At 39.8% G+C, this 24,081-nt stretch overlaps 1 protein-coding gene across 2 annotated transcripts; it reads right to left on the bottom strand.

The window, feature by feature from the left end:
- Positions 1-22,046: 22,046 nt before the first annotated feature.
- On the bottom strand, positions 22,047-23,874 carry LOC133788738 (uncharacterized). Of its 2 annotated transcripts, XM_062226326.1 has the most exons (2): positions 23,628-23,873; positions 22,047-23,503 (listed from the first exon to the last, which is right to left on the bottom strand). In XM_062226326.1, the coding sequence occupies exon 2, from the start codon at positions 23,460-23,462 to the stop codon at positions 22,326-22,328; it is 1,137 nt and encodes a 378-aa protein (XP_062082310.1). In that variant the 5' UTR covers positions 23,463-23,503; positions 23,628-23,873; the 3' UTR covers positions 22,047-22,325. The 2 variants fall into 2 exon arrangements, with proteins under 2 accessions (XP_062082310.1, XP_062082309.1); XM_062226325.1 differs by having other exon boundaries at positions 22,047-23,874.
- Positions 23,875-24,081: the final 207 nt, after the last annotated feature.

Here is a 24,081-nt window from a genome sequence, read left to right as displayed (position 1 = left end):
AAAAAAGGGAAAACAGATCTCAAGTATATTGAAAGGGATCCTACCCTCCGAGCTAGAGGAGGAATCTATGGTTACAACCATCGTCCCCGGAGCTGCAGTGGGTGAATCTAGGATAATGACTTCGCGGGCTGGAAGAGGTTCCGAGTCCGAATCTGGCTCGGGACTAGACTCTTCTACATATTGCCTAAGGCCCGGAGCTACTATACCCTCCCAAAGGGAGGGCCATGACCGAAGATTGGTCCCATACTCCTTGAAAAAGACCGACATGAATGCTATGGTGTTATCTACGACTACAGTGCCCCTAGGGCGGCTACTTTCGTAATCCAGCATGAGCTGGTCGACGCATTGGAGTAAGGTCATATCGCGGTCTGGGTCACTTCGATGACGTTGAACGGGCTGGTTGGGATTGAACCTAGCTAACCGAGGGTCTGCGGTGGCCCTATCTAAGTCCTTAAACATATAAGGATTACCTTGCCCAGAGGGACCGGTGGTTGCTCCGGACCGGACCCTCTCCTCGTCTGTTTCTTGGGCAACCTCCAGCTCCCGCTTCTGCCTCACGAGGGGCACCTCGTCCTCCTCGTCCTCTCCTTCCCCCGTAGCCTCCTCCTTGGGGGTGGGTGCTATCTCGCAGGCTAAAGGGAGGCCCCGAGGTCTCCTCAAGGCCAAAGTCTGGCCAGGAGAGATCAGCTTGCACACTAGCATCCTCTTGTTTGACACGAGCTAGCGATAGTCCTTTTCGTTGGGAGCAGCCCCGCCAAGGTCTCGTATTGACCCCCGAGGGTCACAGACTTGGTCGTCCTCACGAAAATGGCTGCATGATTGTTTCTAAGTTAGGAACAAATGAGGGGAGCTATTCAATAGTCAACTCACGAGCTAAGAGTTAAAGATACTTATGAGGACGGTTGAAGTAATGAAGTTTGCAGTTGCAAAACCCCTTGGACATAAAGAACTGGTCTTTGAAGTCATTGGGGTGACTAGGCAGCTCGATGACCGTAGCCGTGTTTGGAAAATGGGTCAAGTAGTAGAACCCGTCGCCTCGCCCCCGCTGCTCTGGGCTGGCCTTGAGGCAGAAAAAATATAAGATATCCGCCGAGGTGGGGACCTCCCATTCCTACTTCAGGAATAAATATTTCAACCTCGCTAACAAAACGGTAGGAGTTAGGGTGAGCTGAAAAGGAGCCAACTTCACGTAGTTGAGGAAGTTGGCAAAATATTGGTCCAGCGGGAGGAAGGCCCCAGCCTTGAAGTGCTCATCGCTCCAGGCCGTGTATTCTTCGTCGAGTGGCGCACAACTCCGCTCACCTTCTAGGGGAGGTCGGGCGATCAGGCCGCCCCTCCCAATCTCGATATTGTGGGAAAGGAATATTTTATTCACTTTCCCCTGGTCGGTGATCTTCGAGACGATCCTCTCGGCCTCGAAGAAAGCGTCGGACGCCACCTCGAGCTCCCGCTCCACGGTCGGCCCGAAAGCGGGGATTGGAGAGTCCGCCACCACCTCCTTTCCTTTGGATTGTTGAGAAGACGAGCTGCCAGCAGTCTTCTTAGGAGGGTTCTTCTTGGGTCCCATCGGGTCGCCTAGCGAATAAAAGAAGAAAATTTTAGAAAAAGCGACATAAGCATAAGAAAGAATCTGAAGCGAAGTGTTTCCCTTGCACGGACGTAGGTAATCTCAGCCCGTGGAGAGTGAGATCACACGGTTCTATGAACACGCGCCTGTGCTCCCAACGGATCCCCGATTACTCGGAATTCGTGTGTCAGGAGGGTCAGGATAAAAGTTTTCCTTGGAAGGAAAGTTTCAGTAGGCAAACGGTGCAAAAACCGCCTGTGAAGCGTGTCCCCTAAGCTACCCGATTTTGGCACCCAAAAGGCTGGATATTTCAAACAGGCATACCAAAAATCCTACCCAGAAAAATTCCCTAGAAAGCGTACCCTATGAGCCATGCTCCTAAATGGTTTTTTCCACGATCGATGCCCTAAAATAAAAACCTACGCCTATCATACCCACAAAAAACCAACAGAATGTTGCATGCAGCTACAGGAACAATTTACCTAAGCTACAGTGAAGAGGGAATTTAAAGCATGCATAAGCAAAAAACTTACAGAGTGTTTCGCTGTGGGGAGGATGAAGGGGTCGTCTGGGTTGGAGCCTCGTAAAAATAGCTGGTGCCAAAGCCTCAAAGGAGCTCTCACGCCTGAACTTCTGGAACGCTGGGAACAGTAACCGGAAGAAAAAGAGGGTTTTTTGAGGCTGAGAAGGAAGAATAAGATGGGAAAATTATAAAATTTTCAAATGAACGGGTGGCCCATGCGTAAGGTGGCCACCCCTTTTATATACGTAAAAGGCCAAGTGATGAGGGCCATTGGATTGCCCTGATGTGGGATACGAGGCTCTCTACTCGAGAGGCGAAACGACGGCCGAGTATAGGCTAGGCCATTTAATGCGGTTCTCGGAAGACATACCGTCACCAACCATGATGCTCCACGTAGTCGACGCCTGCGTAATGGGCGGAATGTGAAGAGTCCATAAGGAAGCCTAAAAGCCCCCACTGTGGCCCCAGATGACGTCATATGCCACGAGCAGAGGCTTGGGGGGCATAATTTTCCACGGGCTATTAGCGAGCTGAAACATGGCATAATTATATCAGCCACGTGGAGGCCACATGCCCGGAGCTGCTGTTGTGAGGTCCTACCTCTTTAGCTCGAGGTAACCAAAGGTTTATTAAGATTACTAAGGAACCGAGTCAGAGGTATGAAGATCGCGGGTTAAGAAGACATCCAGCTCGAGGCCGAGCTTGAGTTGGAAGCCGTGACCCTTTATAAAGTCAACCATGCAATGTAAACGTGCATATATCATACATCACGTGTCTGATATATCCCTGAATTCTCGAACACGCAGCATAAATGTGCTTGTTCAGGCACCCACGACTGGGTTGGACCGTGCGGCCCATTGTCCCCCTTACCTACTGATTAGACCACACTTCATTTGTCAGGTTTTAGGAATTAATCATGAATGTCACAGAAGTGACATGATGGGTAAGAGGTCATGGGATGACCCCCCTTGCCAACCCCCAGGTGTCCTCTCCTATAAATATGGAGACCCTGGGAGTTGCAAAGGGTTGGATTCGATTGTGTAAAGAAATACCCTGTAAAGAATACCATAAATATAGCAATAATATTGGTTGGTGGAGTAGAAGGATTTTAACCTTTGAACCACCTAAAAAAGTATTGGTATCATCAGTTCATTTTAAGATCATTCATCTGTTTCGATTCATTACTTAGCACTAATCCCTTTATCTTAGTTTCTTAATTACATGTTGGCGAAGAACCGCGTCAACATAAGTAATAACCATACCTCTTGCTGCCTGACGGTCAAAGATCAAACAAACAAATAGATGCAATGCTAATAAGCATGCCAATACATAATATATTCATTCATGGTTCTTATAAGCACTTCTTGATATTCATCACCAAATAACAATGCTAATAATCACTTCCTGACATTCATAAACAATTAACGATGCGCATAAACATATTCAAACATTTACACATGTATAACAATGCTAATAAGCATGTTCTTTATCATTCATGCACCAGTCAAGAGCCAGGCCCTATCAGATTATCTCACGCTTCCTAAAAAGGCACACAGATAAGGCATTTATATCATATTTAAACAGTTAAACACGTAACCACATAATAGTTATCAAACCCTGAGCTGAGCTTGTCTTTAGTGGCGAGTGTACATGCCCGGCCAGTCTTCAGGAACCCTTAAACCCTGGCAGCTCTGATACCAAGTTGTAACGTCCTCCTAATCCAAGACTGTTACACTGTGTATTTTAAATTGTGTTAGACTTGCTAATCAAGTCGTTTGGTTATAAATGTGTAACTAAGGTTAACGTGAAGGATTAGGGTTAAAAAATTTGGTCAAAGAAACTGTTGACTCTTATTTAAAAAGTTCCATACATACATGGGATCCCAAAATATTAAAAACAAACATTTAAAAAGGTGTATATGCATCAAAATTACAATTGGCCGACCTAAGCAAAAAAATCAGGGTTACAGATTTCCAAGTACTTACCTAGTATGTCCAACAGTAATAATCTACTCATACAGGCATACAATTACAAATAAATGGTCATTGGCCTAACTTGTTGACCATAGAGTCAACCTCGGGGCCCTTTGCCCTAGCTAAGTGACCATAGAGTCACCTGGGGCCCTCACCCTTAGCTCTGGGTAACTAGCCATAGAGCTAGCCAAATGCCTTGTTTTCCAATGATCATTGGGTTGGCCAACGTAGTAGTACACTACTGATTTGGGCCTAAGCCTTTCGACCAGCACGCAGCGCGCTATTGTCGTCCTTAACTAATAAGTCAACCCATGAACTAGGTATTCAGATACAGATAGGCATACTTCAACAATACAAGCATGCATACATATTAATCATAATAAATCATCAAGAAATCGCAAACATAGTCATAATCGTGCTCCTTAATGGGGCCAAGCCATAGCTATGCAAACCATGCGAACAGTCATGTAACACTTAGTCAGGTACATAATATTCAAGTATGTTCAATCAACAAGCGAAACGATAACTTAAACATAATCATTCTCAGGGGCTGAAGCCCTATTCATAACTACTATTAACAGTCGGGCCAAGCCCTAATCACATATATCACGTATTGGGTGTAGTTTTCTTACCTCAGGTTAGAGTATAGCGTAAATAAGAACGACCCTCGAGTACGATCCCAGTTTTGAGCCCCTAGCAATAACCTAATCACAACCATAATATTGGATTTTATCAATAATGAGCAAATAAAGGCTTCCGGACCGAATCCAAGCCTTCAGGACCTCGAATTCTACTAAACTGGGTAGTAGAATCAATCCCGAGCCCTTAGGGTTGAGTTCCCACACTCAAAAATCCTCCCGGGGCTCAAAACCCCTTAAGAGTCGCAGCCCCAGAGACATGCACCGCAGCCCGCCCAAGTCAGAGGCCTCAGCCTCCCTTCTCACTGGACACGCACCGCGGTGCAGCCTAACAGGCGCCGCGGCGCGCCTTCGCATCAGACACCCTACTTGGCCCCTGGGTTCAAGAGGGTTGTAGCCCGCCCCCAGGAACCCAGAATTTCTTTGGTGTTTCTTCAGCCAACTCAATCAAAACTATCCCAATTCAATTCTAAAACCACAATTTAATCCCCATAACAACTTTAATATCTTCCCAACAACAAAACCCAACTAAAAACTGGATTAAAGACCCACCAAACTTCAAAATATCATACTTGAGCCACAAGCTCAAGAACGCCTCAAAGCTTAAGGAAAACATGGCAGATATTCAACTGGAATAGGGACTAAAGCATTAACTTTGCTATGAATGATGCTCTCCTAGCCACAACAAATCCTGAATCCTAACACGAGCCTTCAATTCCTTGATTTCTAGCCAAAATATTCTTAACTTCTCGAGAATAAACTTAGAACAGCTAAAGGAGAAAGAGAGAGGGACGGAGTCAGTTGAATAAGTGAGGTGTTTGAGTCTTTTGTGTTTTCTTAAGGCTTAAGTTTACTTAAGCTAATCCTGAGGCTCAGAGTACCAAAAATGTCCCAGAGGGTAAAATGGTTAAAATTCCCAGTATTCCCTCCTAATCTCACTAACTCCAAATATATCCTTAATTATTCATTCCCATTACCCGATAACCCGATACTATGATAATTCCTGAAACACCCCTTGACTCGCCCCGAGTCGGGTATTGGGTCCCGTTATGACTTTCCCGCTAACTTTCTCCCTAGGATCGTCTCATTTCGAGTAACCCAAATAAACCCACATAATAATGTGGTCTCTCACATATATCACATATATGCACATATATACAATTATGCCTGCAATAGACCAAATTACAAAAATTTCCCTTCTAATAAGAAACGGGCCCACATGCATATTTAATACTCCTAAACATGCATATCTAGTTACATTATCATATAACTCGCATAATCATACACAAATATATCATATAAACATATAATTCCATATATTGTCGTCCTTGCCCCCTAATCAAAGCCCTAAGCCTTATTATGTAATTTAGGAGGTTACACACATATTCACAATGGACACGTAACTATTGTGGATATCGCATTCGCGTTATGGCCTCGCCACTATGGCATACATTATGCATGTAATGCCGATAACGACCCCCCGACCGAGCGACCATTACAAACAAGTATAAAAACATAGATTCAAACAAAGCAGACATTCAACTATGAACGAATTCATGACATGACCATTCCCGTGCCCTATAATTGGGACGCACGCCCTACCCTCAATGCAAGTATCGTTTTTCTTACCTCAAGTCCTCAGTGATAGGGTGAAGTAACAATGAGCACGATCTTTTCCTTCCCAAGCCTTGCGGTACCCCTAGTCACTACATATTAACGGATATTGATCAAGAACTAAATCAATTAAGAGCTTCAAGAATGAGTCCTAGCCTCTGGGACCTCAAATTCTACTAAGTCGGGTAGTAGAATCCTATCTGAGCACTTAGGTTTGAGTCCCTGCAACTCAAAACCTTAGTTGTCCAATTTCCCCACTTAGAGTCGCAGCCGCCCCTGAAGGGTCGTGGCGCGGCTCTAGGCAGAGAGCCTTGAACCACAATGGCACATGACACGCCCTACGACACTACCTACCAAGCGCCAAGGCGGTTCAAAGGAAACCCCAAATGCCTTTGGGTTCATGCGGGTCGTAGCGCTCCAAGAACAACGCCGCGGCACAACCCTGCGAACCCAGAAATTCTACTATTTTAGATATCGCAAACCGACCCAAATCTATTCCAAACATATTTTAAATCACTTAGATGCCCAAAACTGACTACCGATCAACTCCATCAACATGTAAATATAAAATACAACCATCAAAACCCTCTAAAACTCAACCACACTCCAACCCCAAGGATTTCATCAAAACACCAATGACAAAAGTAAAAGCTTTGGAAAAACTAAGATTACCTCCTAGAATTCGTACTCCCCCACTGGATTCCCAAAGGTTGGAAGCTTCTAATCCTCAAGCACTGTCCTCTATTCCACTAAGGGTTGCCTCAAGGATCAATACTTCAAGAGTTTCCTTCTTAGAGCAATGTAGGGTGAGAGAAAGAGAGCAAGAGGGAGAGAACGTGAGTGAGAGACTTCCCTCAAACATTGGCTAAGTCTAAGTTATCCCCTTGACAAAACACCATATTGCCCTTACCAAAAAGAAATCTTTCCTTTAGGCCCCCAAGGGCAAAAAGGTCATTTGACACCACTTCCTCGCTAAACCTCAAATTTCACTTAAGATTCTCAGTTAATCCCATTAATCTTCCAAAACCCCCAGTAATTCACCAAATTTCTAAAATGTCCCTAGGCTCAACCTTAGCCAAGTATTATTCCCAGACATGACTTTTCCACCAAATTGCTCATTGGGATCACCTCATGCCACACATCTCAAATATATCCACATAATAATGTGGTCCCACTCACAAAGCACCTCACAAATCACATATAATTACAGAAATACCCTCAGCGGGCCAAATTACGAAAAATGCCCCTTTTAACATAAACGGGCCTGTAAGCACATTTAATACACTTAAACATGCATGAGCAGTCATATCATAATATAAATCATAAAATTCACATATATAATCACAATTAAATCATACTAACACATAAATATCAATTATACCCTCCTTGCACATTAATCAAGGCATCAATCCTTATTAGCAAATTTGGGACATTACACCCATTCTTCAATGATTACAACTGAGGAAGCTCCCCCTCCAACTCTTGGGGCATCTCCTTAGTTCCCTAGGTTATTGATGTAGTTCCTTCCAAAATTATAGGTCCTCCCATTGAGGCTGACAAGCACCCGGAGCACTTTTGGGCTTTGCTCCAAGGTATCACCAGTCACATGGTCGAGCATATCAACCAACTCACTTCGAGGGAGTGGAGACCATTGAAGAAAATCCTTCCATAGCCGTCCTCGACTCCACCCTCAGGATGTCTTTGACCATGAGTACTCTCATTGTCTTTTAAATTCCCCATATATAAATATATATTTGATCTAATTGCTTATTTGAATTTCAATGCAGTCCTACTTCGCCCAGATCCAAGCTGGAGAGTGGATTCGTTCTGCCCTCATTGACAGGGAATGAACTGCCAAGGAGCTTGAAGAGGTTAAGGAAAACCTGCAGACCTCTTAGAATAATGAAAAGATTGCCAAAGCAAAGGATTTGGAAGTGATCCAAAGTCGCGACCAGCTTCAGAATGAGGTCGAGAGGCTCTAACTAGAGGCTAAGAAGAATGATGCCCAAGACGAGGAACTAAAACTGAAGGTGGATGGGGCCGACGCCGAGCTGGAGGGCGCATTGGAAAAAATGTTTAGCGAGTCTGGAGTTTCAACTAGGATGGGGACTTCTCTTTTCTTGACGTCGATCTCTAGTGGTGTTCCCTCTCTAAATTCCAGGATTAGTTAGCAAAGGAGCCTGCGAAAACGTCTGACATGGCATCCGGAGCTGGAGGAGATGGTATGGAAGATGTGGTCTCATCTCAAGGGCATGTTTCCGGGGCTTAGGGTTGAGAGGCTCTTCTTTATTTGTTTTTATACTTGTTGTTTTCTGGGGATAGTTCCATCCCTTATAACTAGGTCTTTTTAGGTTGAGACAATTACCTTAGGGTATAGTCCGAGGTTAATTATCCTCGTTTTCATATATATATATGTTTATATTATGCACAATCTTTATGCTATTTCCCTTTTATTAATTATTATAGTATTTTTAAACTTTCAAAGTTTTTATACACTTGCATAGTTGTAAGGAAGGCTTTGTTAGATTGAGGTTGATGCCTGATGGCTTAACTAGTTAATTTTGGGTTGTGGACCTCGTTGTATCAAGGAGTTTTAGTGCCTGTTCGTTTATACCTGTTAGTATTTAGGCCTCGAACTTGGTTTAGTTCTAACATTCTTTCTACCTGGTTAAATTCCAGGATTTTTTTTTTTTGCTTTGAATTTTCTTCACTTAGTTCGTATTCGGAATTACTTTGAAAACTCGAGAATTAAAAAGCCATAAAATTTCTAAATTTCCAAAAGTTGCAATAAAAAATTTAATATTAAATTTGTAGAATGTTTCAAAGACTGTACTAAGGGTTATATGCCCCCCAAGCAATTAGAATTTATAAATATTCTAGATCACTTTTACACAATGTACTTAAACAATATTTAATGATAAAACATTCTAGTACTGCATTTAAAATACAAAACAACATTTTATTCATTCAAAGTTAAATAAAAATATATGGCCTTTATAATCAAGCCTTACAAAAATGATAACATAAATTGACCCTAACAAAAAGACCCTATTACTGATAGTACTTTTTCGGATGTAAGCCATTCCATGTTCACTGAACTACCTCTCCATTTAACTGAGCTAGTCTGAAGGTATCCCTTTGTGAAATCTCCACGATCTGATATGGTCCTTCCCAGTTCGGTCCTAAGACACCATCCTTAGGGTCTTTGTTGGCAAAGAATACCCTTCTAATCACCAAATATGCATGTTCGAGTCTTCACTCCTTGATCTTTGAGTTGAAGTAATGTGTCACCCTTTGCTGATAATGAGCAAGTTGTATATGTGATTCTTCTCGCCGGTCTTCAATTAGATCCAAAGATGCATTAAGCATATCGTGATTTTTCTCCTAGTCAAAGGATTTATGCCTATGTGACGTTACCAAGATCTCAACTAGGAGTATGGCTTCACTTCCATAGGTTAGTGAGAAAGGAGTATGCCCAGTAGAGGTATGATGTGAGGTTTTGTAGGCCCAAAGCACTTGCGGGATCTTTTCAGGCCATATCCATTTAGCATCCTCTAGTCACTTTTTTAGACTCACCTTGAGAGTTTTGTTCACTACCTTGACTTGTCCATTAGCCTGAGGGTATGCCACTAAGGAGAATCTTTTGATGACATCGTACATTTCACAAAAATTTGTGAATAGATCGCTATCGAATTGATTTTAGTTATCAGACACGATCTTCTTTGGAAGTCCAGAACGACATATAATACTTTTTACCACAAAGTCCAGTATTCCCTTCAAGGTCATAGTCATCAGTGGTTCAGCCTCAACCCACTTTGTAAAGTAGTCGATTGCGACCACCACATAGCGAACTCCTCCATTTCCAGTAAGCAATGAACTGATTAGGTCAATCCCCCAGACGGAAAACAACCAGGGTGTGGAGATCATAGTCAACGCCATGGCCGCAGCTCACACAATTGTGGAAATATGCTGGCACTTGTCGCATTTTTTAACATATGACACTGATTCCTTATTTAGTGTAGGCCAAAAGTAACCGTACCTCAACACCTTCAAAGCCAAGCTTTGCCCCCCAACGTCGTCTCCACAAAATCCTTCATGGATTTCTTTGAGGATAGTCTGTGCTTCCTCGAGCAAAACACACCTTAGAAGAGGCATGGAATGACCTCATCAATAAAGCATCCCCTCGACCAGAACATACATCAGGACCTGGTACAACAACTTTCAAGTGTCCTTGCAGTTTTCCAGACGTGAGGTAGTCTACTATTGGTGTCATCCAGGTTGGGCATTCGTTAATCATATCGGTCTCTCTTGACTCTTCATCTATGCTTGGCTTGTCTAAAATCTCGACTGGGACTACATTCAATGTGTTCGCTTCTTTGGTAGTGGGGAGTTGGGCTAAAGTGTCTACGTTGATATTCTGCTCGCATGGAACTTGCTCGATGGAATAGAATTCATATTCTAACTATACACCTTTTACTTTAGCTAGATTAGCAGCCATTTTGATTCCCCGAGCTTGGTATTCTCCTAACACCTAATTCACCACGAGTTGAGAATCACTAAAACATTGGATTGCTTTTGATTTTAGCTCTTTTACAACCCAAACTCCAGCCAACAAATCCGCATACTTTGTCTTGTTATTGAATGCATCAAACCCAAATTTTAGAGTCATATGAAAGAGATGGCCTTCAGGTAAGATCAAGATTATCCCAGCTCCAAACCCGTGCTCATTTTACAATCATCGACAATGAGTTTCCATAACTCTTACACTAGTTCATTCATAGACTCGTCCTGAAATTTGGTGGACTCGGCCACAAAATCAACGAGAGCCTGACCCTTAATTGTTGTTCGTGGTTTGTATTGTATCTCAAACAAAGTGAGTTCAATGGCCCACTTAAACAAACATCCCGATGCTTCAGGCTTTTGCAAGATCTGCCTTAAAGGTTGATCGGTTAAGACATGTATGGTGTGGGATTGGAAATACGGCCTAAGCTTTCCCGAGGCCAAAATTAGGCAGAACGCAAGCTTCTCAATCAAGGGGTATCGGGACTTAGCTCCCAAAAGCCTCTTGCTTATAGTACACTGGTTTTTGTGCCTGATTCTCCTCTCGAACTAATACAGCACTAACCGTGTTCTCCGTTATCACTAGGTAAAGGTATAAGCATTCCCCAACAATTGTTTTTTACAAAACAGTGGGTTCAATTATATGCTTTTCAAATCTTGAAAAGGCCTATTCACACTCTTCAGTCCATTAGAATTGTCTATTTCCCCTGAGGAGATTGTATAAGGGGAGACATTTGTTTGTGGATTTGGATACGATCCAATTTAGTGAAGCAAAATTTTCAATTAGGCTCTGGACTTCTTTCCACGATCTACGCGATGGAATTTCTAACAGCGATCTTATTTTCTCGGGGTTAGCTTCGATCCCCCTATGATTGACAATGAAACCCAAAAAATTCATCAACCAGACTCCAAAGGTACACTTCTGGGGATTGAGCTTCATATCGTACTTTCTTAATAGGCCAAAACATTCTTCCAAGTTGGATACATGGTTATTGGCAGTTTTTTTACTTGATAAGCATGTCATCAACATACACTTCCATGTTTTTTCGTCAACGAACATCTTGTTTACCAATCTCTGGTAAGTTGCTCCAGCATTCTTTAGCCCGAACGGCATGACTTTGTAACAGTATATGTTGTGCTCGGTCATGAAGCAAGTATGCTCCTGGTCCGCAAGGTTTATCGTTATCTGGTTATATCCAAAATACGCATCCATAAAGGACATGAGCTCGTGACCGTTGTGGCATCGCCTAACTGATCAATTCTAGGTAAGGGAAAATAGTCTTTTGGATAGGCCTTATTGAGGTCAGAGAAGACGATGCAGGTCCTTCACTTCCGTTTGGTTTTGGAACCAGGATGGGGTTGGTTATCCAGGTCGGATATTTCGCCTCCTAATGAATCTGCATTTTAAGAGGCGAGCTACCTCTTCCTCCAAGGCTTCATCTTGTTTCTTCCCCAATTGCCTTCTTTTCTAGCTGCTTCGCAAGTACATTCTTGTCCAAATTCAGTGTATGCATGATCACACTCGGACTGATTCCTACCATATCAGCGTGTGACCAAGCGAAGACATCGAGGTCTTTACTTAGAACCTCGATCAGATCCTTTTTATGTTCAATACTGGGATTCTTACAAATCTTGACAAATTTTGAAGTTGATACTGGATTGAGGATTACCTCTTTAAGCTTCTCTAATGTCTAGAGCTCAGATAGATCTTTGCCTACTCTTGGTTTTATTTCTTCTGGCTGGGTGACCTCATTTACTGGCAACTAAGGTTCTTCTGCCTCTTCAACAACTATCATTGCATGAGGCTTCTCATTTTCTTGAATTACCACCATGGCTTGCTGTCCGAGTTGAGATTTTCCCTTCATGGAAATGTTATAGCATTCCTTGGCAGCGTTCTGGTCCCCCATTATAGTGCATATCCTTGAGGGTGAGGGGAACATCATGGCTAGGTGGCGAATAGAAGTTATGGCTTCAAACGTCATTAACGTCGGTCATCCCAAAATTGTGTTATAGGCATCCGGACAGTCTATTACTACGAATTCAAGCATCTTGGCAACAACTTGTACTTCATCTCCCATAGTTACAATGAGTTGGATTATGCCAATAGTTGTCATTCCTTATCTTGAGAATCTGCAAAGAGTTGCGAGCCTTTAGGTCGGCTACTGACAACCCCATCTTTTCTAGAGTGGACTTGAATAGCACGTTTACTGAGCTCCCATTATCGATCAAGATTCTTCTAACCTTCTGGGTGGCAAGCTGAATGGTTACTACAAGCTGATCATTATGAGGGAATTGGGCGTGGCTTGTGCCCTCTTTAGTAAAAATTATTGGTTGTTTATTCATTCGTTGTTGCTTTGATAGCCACTATTTTTGGGTGAATACCACGCCCTCATGAGTTTTTAGCTCCTAGATGTATCTTTTATAAGTCTCATTGCTTATGCCCGCCAAATGGGGTACGCCTGCAATGGTTGCAATATCTCTTCCTTCGACATGAAGAAGGATGATTTAATTTTCTAGATCTGGGAGAGCTGGTGGTAGATTAGCTTGATGTCCCTGAGGTGGTTATGGGTTCTGCACAGCCGGCAGATTAAAATCTACCCATTTTCGAGCGTACTATGTTAACGGTTCAGCTCAAATGAGTGTCTCGATCTCATCCTTTTATTGACGGCAATCATCAATGTTGTGGCCAATGTCATTGTGATAATGAAGAAACTTGGTCAGATTCCTCTTTCCTCACTGATTTCTCAGGGGCTTTGGCTTCTTCCAAGGAAGTCGGACAGAATTTGCCAAGTAAATGTGTTCCCGCATGTATGTCAGGTCGTTGCGCGCTATGAATATAGAGGTGTACTTCTCTCCGGACTTATTCTTTTTAAGTCCTATCTGGTCGCCTACGCCGTTTCCCTTTCTCTTATTATTCCCTATCTGGTTGTTATGGGCAGCGAGCTGAGTCGTAGCTGCAGTGCTCATCATCACTCTTGTGGGCTGAGCAACAATTTGGTTAGTTTTGGCCATCGCAAACTCTGCCTCCTCAAGGTTTATCCATTCTTGAGCTCGGGCCAAGAACCCATTTCTCTTTTTTACTCCCTTCCTTTGGAGCTCTTTCCACAATTCACCTTCCACGGTGATTCTTAACCACATGTCCATTAGCTTGGCACTATCATCGGCGTCCCTAGCTCAAGCGACTATGTTTGTGAAGTGGTTGATGTATGCCTTAAGGGATTCACCCGGTTGCTGTTTTATATTGGTCGGGGAGTTGGCCTCTACTCAAACTTGTTTCGCAGGTTGAAACTGCTTTTTGAATTTGGTCGATAATTATTTCCAATAAGTGATTGTGTTCCTTTTAAACTAGTTGAACCATAATTTGGTTGGTTCTATCAACAGGACACAGCGCAGGACGATGTCAGTGTTGTGTAATTTCATCAAAGTGTTAAAGACCCCGATATGGTTCAACTAGTTTAAAAGGAACACAATCACTTATTGGAAATAATTATCAACCAAATTCAAAAAGCAGTTAACAGGACACAGCGCAGGACGATGTCAGTGTTGTGTAATTTCATCAAAGTGTTAAAGACCCCGATATGGTTCAATGGATCAGTAGTTCCTTCATAAGTGGTCATGTTCAGCATTTTGAACCTAACAGGAAATGGAGATGCTACAATGTGAGGAGAAAAAGGTTCGAGCTCCTCGTCAGAATCACAGTCGTCTAGGTTTTTTCCCGACAAGAGTCGTTTCATGTGTTCTTCCATTAGAGCAAACCACTAAAGGGTTAGATCCTTAACTTCTAGGTTATTTGAGAGTTGATTAATAGCTCCCATCATGTTCCGAATGTTATTCATGTTATGGTCCCTCCAAGCTTAAGCTCTTTTAATCGGGACATTCCCATTGTTACGCACTATGGAAGGATCTCCCATTGTTTGAGTATAACTCAGATCGTTGTTGCGGGCTGGCTGTCCTCTCTGAGAGTTTAAGTGATCACGCAAATTGGATTGAGGATTAGAACACAGACTTTGATCCAAGCTCAATTGATTTCTTACGTCATTTTCTTGTCTTTGGGAGTGTGTATTGCGAATACTCCCTGATCTTCCCTCACGATGGACTTTCATCCAATAGCTTCCTTCTGCGAAGCTTACCAATCGCAACTGAGGTCAAGAGACTTGATTTTTCGTGCGAACTCGAACTCCAGTGTCCTGAGATTGAGAAACATGCATGTTTTCTATGGGTATAGAACTTCTTTGGTTGTTCCCGGGAGCTGGAACATTCTTTTGTGGTTTTGGGGGTGTTGGATGACGTATAGGCAATGGAGTATGCCTTATTGGTGAGGCAATTCACCTTCCATCATCGCGCACCAAGTAGCTCACTCATTATCCATTCTGATGTCTCGAGTTGGTGGTAAAATTTTGTCATTTCTTTGTGCCTGACTAGTTGGTCGGGTTGGTGCTAAAGGATTTACAGGGACTTTCGCTCTCCTCGATGTGGTCCCTGTTCACCCTGCCTGATTGCGCTAGTTTTTGGCAAGGTGGGTTATCTACTCAATCCTGCGATTGTTGGCAGGCTAGTTGTTTTGGGGAGTCAGTTCCAACAGCACAAAGCTCGGGGTTGTTGTTCGAAAGACTCACATCAGGACGATTACGCTTGTGGCATCTATATCGGTTGGATACCACTTGCTCTCCTTCCGACATTATCATCAGTTGTAGGAGGGGGTAACCATGCCATAATTTCATCAATTCGCCTATTAGCCTAAGCGAGATGGCTTCTCAACTGAGCATTCTCCATCTCTATGGCAGTGAGATATCTTGAGTTAGGATTGCAAGGGCATGAAGTTGAGCTTCCAGTATTGCCATGGTTGTCGTCCTGGTTTTGGGACCGTTTTCCAGGATGATGAGGTATAGAGGTGCCCTCTCTAGTAAGGTCAACCATTCGAAAATCTCCTTGATTTCCAGGTTTCTCAGACTTGTTGTCGCGCATTGAATGTGTTACCACCATAATGATATTGGATGAAAGTTTTGTGAAAAATATCAGTAAGCCTAATCTAACTCTCAACGAAAGCATCAATCTATTGACGCGAATTTTTGCCAACAGTAGATTAAGAAATATGAAAAAAAAAAATTAGGCTTTTTTAAACCGTAAAATAAGAACACAGGAAATTTTACATGGTTCAGTGGTTAAAATCCACCTAGTCCATGAGTCAATATTATTCTGTTTATGAACCCTTGGAGAATTTCTGCAAAGTTTTTGCATACAAAATCTGGTCCTTTTTACTATCAATTCCCTCTGTATTTATTAGGGGTTGATGGAAATTTTTTGGTAACTGTACAATATTTGGTAACTTACAAGAATGGGTAACTTCTCAAATACATAATTCCTTAAATATGTTAAATGTCGTTACATCGGGCATTTACTATATAACAATTACAAGCATTTATGGTGTATAATGAATCTCCGATTCCATGGGAATTCTTCCTTATGTGCGTCATAGTACTACTGCGAGCTGAATGTGATCCTCGAACTGGAGGTTATATGCGAAGGGCAAGCTGACACAAGTGACGCTCAAAGCTTGACTAAGGCAATCTGGAAGTCGTGTCACACGCCTTTGGGGTGATCTATAGGATCTCACGCATCTAGACTTAGTGACGTAACCTCAAGCTATTTGAATTGGAATTGATGAAATTTCTTCAGAGTTCCAACCCTTCATTTATTTCTTTCCAACTATACCTCGAACAAGACGATTGAGCTCGTATTTTTTGGGGTACAACAAATTCGTTAGGAAAGCTTGGATTCCACTCTTGTAAGATCATGCTCCTAGTTATTCATACTATTGAATCTCCAACACAAATGCCACTAGCCTCATTATACTAATAGACCTTAACGTGTGAATCAAAAGACCCAATAGACATGAACAAGAGTTCATGACTACTCATGATTTAGACTGATATACATATGAGCATCTTTTCTATATGAATTAAATATTTATGGCAAACTGTATGTTTATTAAGAAATTAATTCACATCTATCCAATCATGTATAATCTAATTATATAAAGTACATTTACTAAGATGTTTATCTACATCAGCAATCCGGATCTAGATCACATGCATTATCAAAAAATGCTTAGTACATCGTACTAACAACCATTAATTAAAGATTTCATACTTTAATATATTGTTGACAATTTTATTCATTATCTATGTTTTTAATGCTCTCGTACTCATACAAGATCATACTCTCATTAATGAATATGTAATTTTATGATATTTATAATTTTCCAACAATAATTCAAACATACAATTATAGAGAAAAATGTAATTTTATGTAATTCCAAACAAAAAAATATCTTATTACATGCTTTTAGGGCACTAACCCTAACATGTTTACCTTCTCTTAAGGTTGGATTAGTCTCATCACTACATACATAAACTATACAATTTACTTTAGAGTTATAATGCATTCCTCGTTGAATGCACTATTCTCAATTAGAGTTACAATGCATTCCTCATTTATTGTATTAAATATAATTAAGGTCACAAAGATCTCATCATCAATTAAAGTAACCCAATTAAATTAATTTAAAAGTTCAATGATCTCAATATCAATTGCCTTAATCCTAATCTTATTATGGTTGATTTTACATTCACCATATTTCACATGATGATCAATAATTTTACAAACAAAACAAGTAGAATAATGGCCCTTGAATTATTCATCAATATTTACCAATGTACTCTTAATATAAACAATAAACTCAAACTCACAAAAATATGGAAGCAAACACATTTTATTTATGGTGTATTTTGAAAGCCACCTTGTAATTGGAATTTGGCGTAATTTGGAGTAATTACTCAATCTGATGTGTTTATCTGATCATGTAATTACATAGTAACTATGTAATTGGAAAGTGAAGGGTCCTAATTACTCTCTCCAATTCTCATAGCCCCATGAGAATTAGGTGTAATTACACTATGTAATTACTAATTGGTATCAATTGTAAATAGTATTTATTACAAAATATATTTTTTTTTGTAACTACCAATTGTTTTGCCAAACATGATAATGTAAATTAATAAGTAATTACCACTTGACATCCAAACACACCTTGTATTTTAATATAGTGTAATTACTCAGATATGTAATTAATACTCTAGTAATTATATAGTTGTTTCCAAATATACCCATAAATTCTTGAAATCTACATATTTAGAAATAAGAAATTTGATGATACCATTCGCCTTAAGTATGTAATCTCATAGTGAAGTCTCACCCTTTGTTGATGAAGACTTTGAATCCATAATCACATTCATGTAGAGCAAATCCAACTAGAATTTTCTTTGGTCTCTCATGGTTATGTGTTCAACACAAACCAAATCTTGAACGAATTTCCCTCATTGTTGATTATGCAAAACACAAAAGAGAGAGTAATTAGAGATAGACATTTTGATTGTTTGGAATTTATGGCTCACAAAAGCATATATTAACAATGATTTAATGAAACATATTCAAAGTATGAATGCAAATCTTGATAATTAAATAACCATATTGAAAGTATAAATGCAAATCTTGATAATCAAATATTAACTAATTAAATAATTATAACATAAATTTATAAACATTTAATGAGTAATACTTACATTAATAAGCACAATTAAAGGAGGAAGTAACAACAATATCATAATTATGTAAGTAAATCACAGTAGAATAACACAATTACAAAGTTAGAATTTTAGAGAAATACCTTTGTTTTCGAAACATAGGCTTGCCACAATAAGTATATTGCTGTCCAAAATCTTCATTCCAAGCCTTCCCAAATTTTGAAGCTTCACCAAAATGGAATGAGAATTGGGATTAAACAAGCATTTGAAACTCATACAAGTTAAACAATTCTTGGTGATTTTCTTGGAGAAAACATATGATCTTTGAGAGCTAGAGAGAGAGTGTGCAGGGTTAGAGAGAGTTGAAAATTGTGATCAATACTTCTAAACTCTAATAACCTATATTCATAGTGTAGGCACCATCATTAGGCTCAACCAATAGGAATAGAGCTTCTAAACAAGTCATTTGGAGCAAAAACACAACTTTCAACATTTTGAAAAAATGTTGTGGCATTTTCAGCCAATTACAAAATCCCTAGTTTAACATCACAAGTAACACATCGCCTCTAGGGAGGCGATGCAAAGCCACACGGGAAGTTCAACTTCTCAAAAGTGACATTAAACACCTCCAAATATTTCCAAACTATTTGGGCATGCTTCAATACCTCATTGTATCACTTTAGACCCAAAAAAAATCAATTATAGATGCCTACAACAACAACTCATATTTTCACTTCAACTTAAGTGAAACCATTAAGTGTTTTGCACTACATTGAGTAGACAACTTAACCATTATATTTAACCAATCTCAACATATACGTCTCCACCAATTCAAGAAACCACAACATTCTATAGCAACAGATAGTGCTAGAAGAATTATTAAGCCTCCATAGAGATATGTTGAGGCAGATTTAGTGGCTTATGCTATAAATTGTGACAGATAATATTGATTCCAGTGAATAACCTTCTACGTATCCTGAGGCAGTGAGTTGTAAGGATGATGACAGTTGGATTAGGGCTATGCATGAGGAGATGGTTTTACTTAAAAAAAAAATAACACATGGAATTTTGTGTGTTTACCTAAGGGTAAGAAAGTTGTTCGTTGTAAATGGGTGTTTAAAAGAAAAGAAGGCACACCAGGAGTTGAAGAGCTCAGGTACAAGGCAGGACTAGTTGCTAGAGGATACATTCAGATTCCAGATGTTGATTACAACAATGTTTTTTCTCTTGTGGTCAAGCATAGTTCAATCCTCGCCTTACTTGATATAGTGACACTGCATGACTTTGAGCTCTAGGAGATGGATGTGAATACTATTTGTGTACATGGAAAGTTTGAAGATGATATTTATATGTAGCAGCTAAAAGGCTTTATTGTTTTGGGAAAAGAGGATTATGAGTGTCTTCTGAAAAATTATCTTTATGGCCTGAAACAATCACCCAAACAGTGGTACAAGAGGTTTGACTCATTTATGACTAGTCATGATTTCAGAAGAAGTAGTTATGATAATCGTGTTTATTTCAAGAACGGTGAAGTTAGGTCTTTTGTGTATTTGCTCTTATACGTGGATGATATGTTGATTACAGCAAAGAGAACAAAAGAGATTAGGAAGGTCAAGATACAACTTTCTAAGGAGTTTGAGATGAAAGATTTAGGATTTGCCAAAAAGATACTTGGTATGGAGATTCAGAGAGATAGAAAGGTAGGTAAATTGTATCTGAGTTAGAGAGAATACATCGAGAAAGTTCTTCAGAGGTTTACTATGCAAAATATCCAACCAATTAGTACTCAATTAGTACTTCATTTCACTCTTTCATCTGCACTGTCACCTCAATCAAATGAAGATGTTGATTATATGTCTAGAGTTCCATATTGCAGTATAGTGGGGTCTTTTATGCATGTTATGGTTTGTCCACGGCCAAATCATCATATGTAGCTAGTGGTGTCAGTAGATACATGGCCAATCTAGTTAAGGAACATTGGATAGCAGTTCAATGGATTTTGATATACTTGCGTGGGTCTATTGATGTTTGTTTGCATTTTCGAAGTGTCCACTATTGAGCCAAAAGTACATTGAAATTACAAAAGCTTGTAAGGAAGCATTTTTGTTGAAAGGCTTTTTCAATGAGCTCAGTGATGACTTACAGATGCCCACAATCTTTTGTGATAGTCATATTGATATATATATCTCACAAAAATTAGAAACTTCATGAGAGGACGAATCAATATTGTACATGATATCATTGATTGGGGAGACTTAGTAGTGAGCAAGATGAACACCCATGATAATATTGCTGATATGATAACCAAGTCTTTACCTATAGCCAAGTTTTAGCATTGCTTGAAGGAAAATTTACAAAAATACCTAAGATTAAAAAAATGCTAAAAATATGGAATCTGGAATAGTTACAAAAATACAGAAGGGTAGAATTGTATATACAATGTTTTATTTTTCTACTTTTGTAAACTAAGTTTACAAATTTATAACAATAAGTTTTTTTGTACCAAAATTTACAAATTTGTAACTAAAGTTTACACTTTAGTAAATTTACATATTAAATGAAAATTATAATAAGTAGTAACAGAATTATTGCAAACTCTTATTCGTATATTTGTAATATTCGTAAAATTTCGTATTTTATAATTTTTTTGAAATTTATAATGCTATGTGTTGGAAGGCTGGATTGCAAGTGTACTTTTTGTAGTCTTTTTTGTCAACTATTGTTGTTAAATTTTCAAATATTCTACCTGACCATAATATCAAGTTCTAGATATTTCTTAGCGACATGGGCTTTCACACTAATTTAACTATTTAAGCACTCCACCTTTGACATCTTTTGGATGAAATATAGTAGAACTTCATATCCATTATTTTTTATTTAGAAGCTTAGTTGTCATCTCACAATAGAAGTTTTAATTAATCAAAATAAGACTTGAAGGGTAGAAACCTTTAAATTCAAAAAAGAAACGACTAAAAGTGGAGAAATAAAAATAATTTGATAAAACGTTTTCCATACACTTAAAAATTATAGAATTTTTTTTCTTTTGACAGAATTGTGTTACAAAAACAAAAATAACACGTGTGCTTTGAACTAGAGAATGTATATATCATTTTCTTTCTACAATGATTAAAGAGTATGTTCATCCCACTCTTCTTTTTTCATTAAAAAATTGCGAACTATTTTAACACATGTTAGTTATGCCCATTTATTGGGAAAAGAAAAAGGATATTGTGTTGTTTTGACTAGTGTTAGGTGTGCTGTGGATGTAAAAAGAAAGAAAAATAATCTGGTTAAAGAAAAAAAGAATCTGCTTAAAAAAAAAAGCAAAAGATTCTAGTTAACTAACAAAGAGAAGAAAAAACATGTGTTTTTAACATTTATAGATTAAAAAAAAAATAGGTTAGATGGTTACCCGATTTGGTTTCATGCAATTTCTTTAGGGTGAAGAGTTTCGATGTGATGATTGCTAGACCTACTATTTGCTATATTTCCTTTTAAACCATGGTTGATACAATATGTCAATGTATCCGGAAAAAGAAAGAAAAAAGACAAAATAGAAACACAAAAATTAAAAAAGATGATCTAAACTCTACAGAAAATTTTGGGCCATTTCGAAGTCTTATTATCCACAAATAATTCAAACATGGGATAAATGCACCACTTAAAACTGGGCCTCCTATACATTCATTTCCAAAGAAGAAGAAAAAAAGAAACACATACACAACCCACCGCCAATACCTGACCTTTTTCTTACCTAAAATCATCAAAATAAAAACACTATTTCGCCCAATTGAATAAAACTTACATGACATTTTTCATTCAACTTCCTAGAAGTTGGGCTTTTTCTTTAGAAGGCTGGCCTAGGGATTAGTCCACATACTTTGATCCATAACCCAAGCAAAGTGACAGCCTAGGCCTGTATTGTACAATGCTCATCTTGGCAGCTTGGGACATTGCCCTTTGATCCTCATTGTAATGAGCTTTTTTCGTGGATTTAAAGCTCAATCTACTCAAAAAGGTTGCCTTAGACAACAGGCCTGCATTTTGGTCTTTTACCTTGTTTTCTTCATCAATCACTTTTTTATTGGATGGACCCTTAAAAGGAAGCCACGTTATTTTTTGCCTCTTAATTTCCCTTGTGCAAGTCTCTCCAATCCTTAATAATGTGCTGTTCCCGGTCTGCGCTGTGGGCTGTTGGGCTCGTGTTGTAATAGGCTCAGTGGGCTTTCGTGGGTCCATTTTAGCATCTCTCACTCGTCTGGCGATAGTTACTCCTTTGGGCTCAGCTAAAACTTTCGAACTTTTCCTCTCCCGTTTCGGTGAAGCCGATCCATATGGCTGTCGTTCCTTACTAGACTGGAAGCCCGTCTCTTTCATTGGCGACTTCTCTCGTGGGTATGTCCATCTCAAAGAAGCTGATCGATTGGGCTGCCTCAGTTCAATTGAGTTTAAACCATTTTTTATAATGGGCCCCTCAGTATCCTCCAAGCCCACAGATTCACCGGGCCGGGCCTTTAAGGGGGACAGCGACCGAGCCCGCCTGTGATTTTTCCCTCTCATCCCCTCCCTAACGTTCTCAATAGCCGCCATGAAGGGATCAAAATCATCGTTCCACAAGCACTGACGTGAAACCGGAAGCTTCAGAACCGAACGGGGAGTTCTCGGTGACACGGGTGCACCGCAATTTTTTCCGGAAAGGCGCGGCGGAAGTTTTAGTGGAGGAGGAGGAGCCAAGGGCACAACTTTGCCATCACAAAAGAGCTCATCGGCAAAGGACATTTGGGGAAGGGAATCTCCGCGCCAAGGATCGTGTTCCGGCGGGGTCTCCGGTTCGAAATCGTTGTAATGAATAAAACGGAGACTTGTATCAAATTCAAAGTCATCAAGGTTGAAGTTGGGACAATCTTCATAATAAGTATTATTAGTAGCAGTACTTATCGGTGTGGTTGGCTCAGTGCTTGAAAATTCCGATGTGGGACTAGTTGGGGCACTATAGAAGCTCATGCTCTCTTCTATGCTGCAAATACTTGGAGTTGCACTAGTGCCTGCACTTGCATACAAGAATTCACTTTGGATTCCCATTGATTATGCAAAGAGATCAAAAATTTGCGTAATAAAATAAAAATAAATTGTTTCAACAGGTAGAGTGAAAATTAAGAAGTTGACTACACTCGAGTTTAATCTGGAACCCTTTTTGGGGGGCTGAATTTGAGGAAAGTATTTTCTGTTGTGGCTATATATGTAGAGATGAGGTTTTGTTCTTTCAAAACTATCTTCAAAGGCATAACTACTATATTAAATATGAAAGCGAACTTTTCTTTTTTGTTTCTTTGGGTTTCTGTCTATTTCTGCCTTATGTGCGTGTATCAAATCAAAGACTCAAAGTGCTGGCCATATAGGCATAATCATTTGTTAATTATAATTATTTTTTATATAATGTGGGCATAATTTTTATATAAATGAATATGATTAAATAATTTTGTGGGGGGAAATATTTGGGAGTAATGTATGCATAGTTTTGTTGTCTTGGTTGTTTAGTAACCCAATGACCAAATATGTCTGTCTTGTTTTAGACTTCATATATTGTCAAGTCAAGCAACATGGTCAGTCTAAGATTCTCAGG

Source organism: Humulus lupulus, chromosome 7 (genome assembly GCF_963169125.1).
Source record: "Humulus lupulus chromosome 7, drHumLupu1.1, whole genome shotgun sequence".
In the NCBI taxonomy this organism is placed as follows: domain Eukaryota; kingdom Viridiplantae; phylum Streptophyta; class Magnoliopsida; order Rosales; family Cannabaceae; genus Humulus; species Humulus lupulus.
Note: the sequence above shows the minus strand (reverse complement) of the source record. Positions and strands in the feature narration are given on the sequence as shown.

Excerpts from the sequence above, each read along its gene's own strand:
- LOC133788738 (XM_062226325.1), bottom strand. The coding sequence starts at position 23,540 with ATGGGAATCCAAAGTGAATTCTTGTATGCAAGTGCAGGCACTAGTGCA.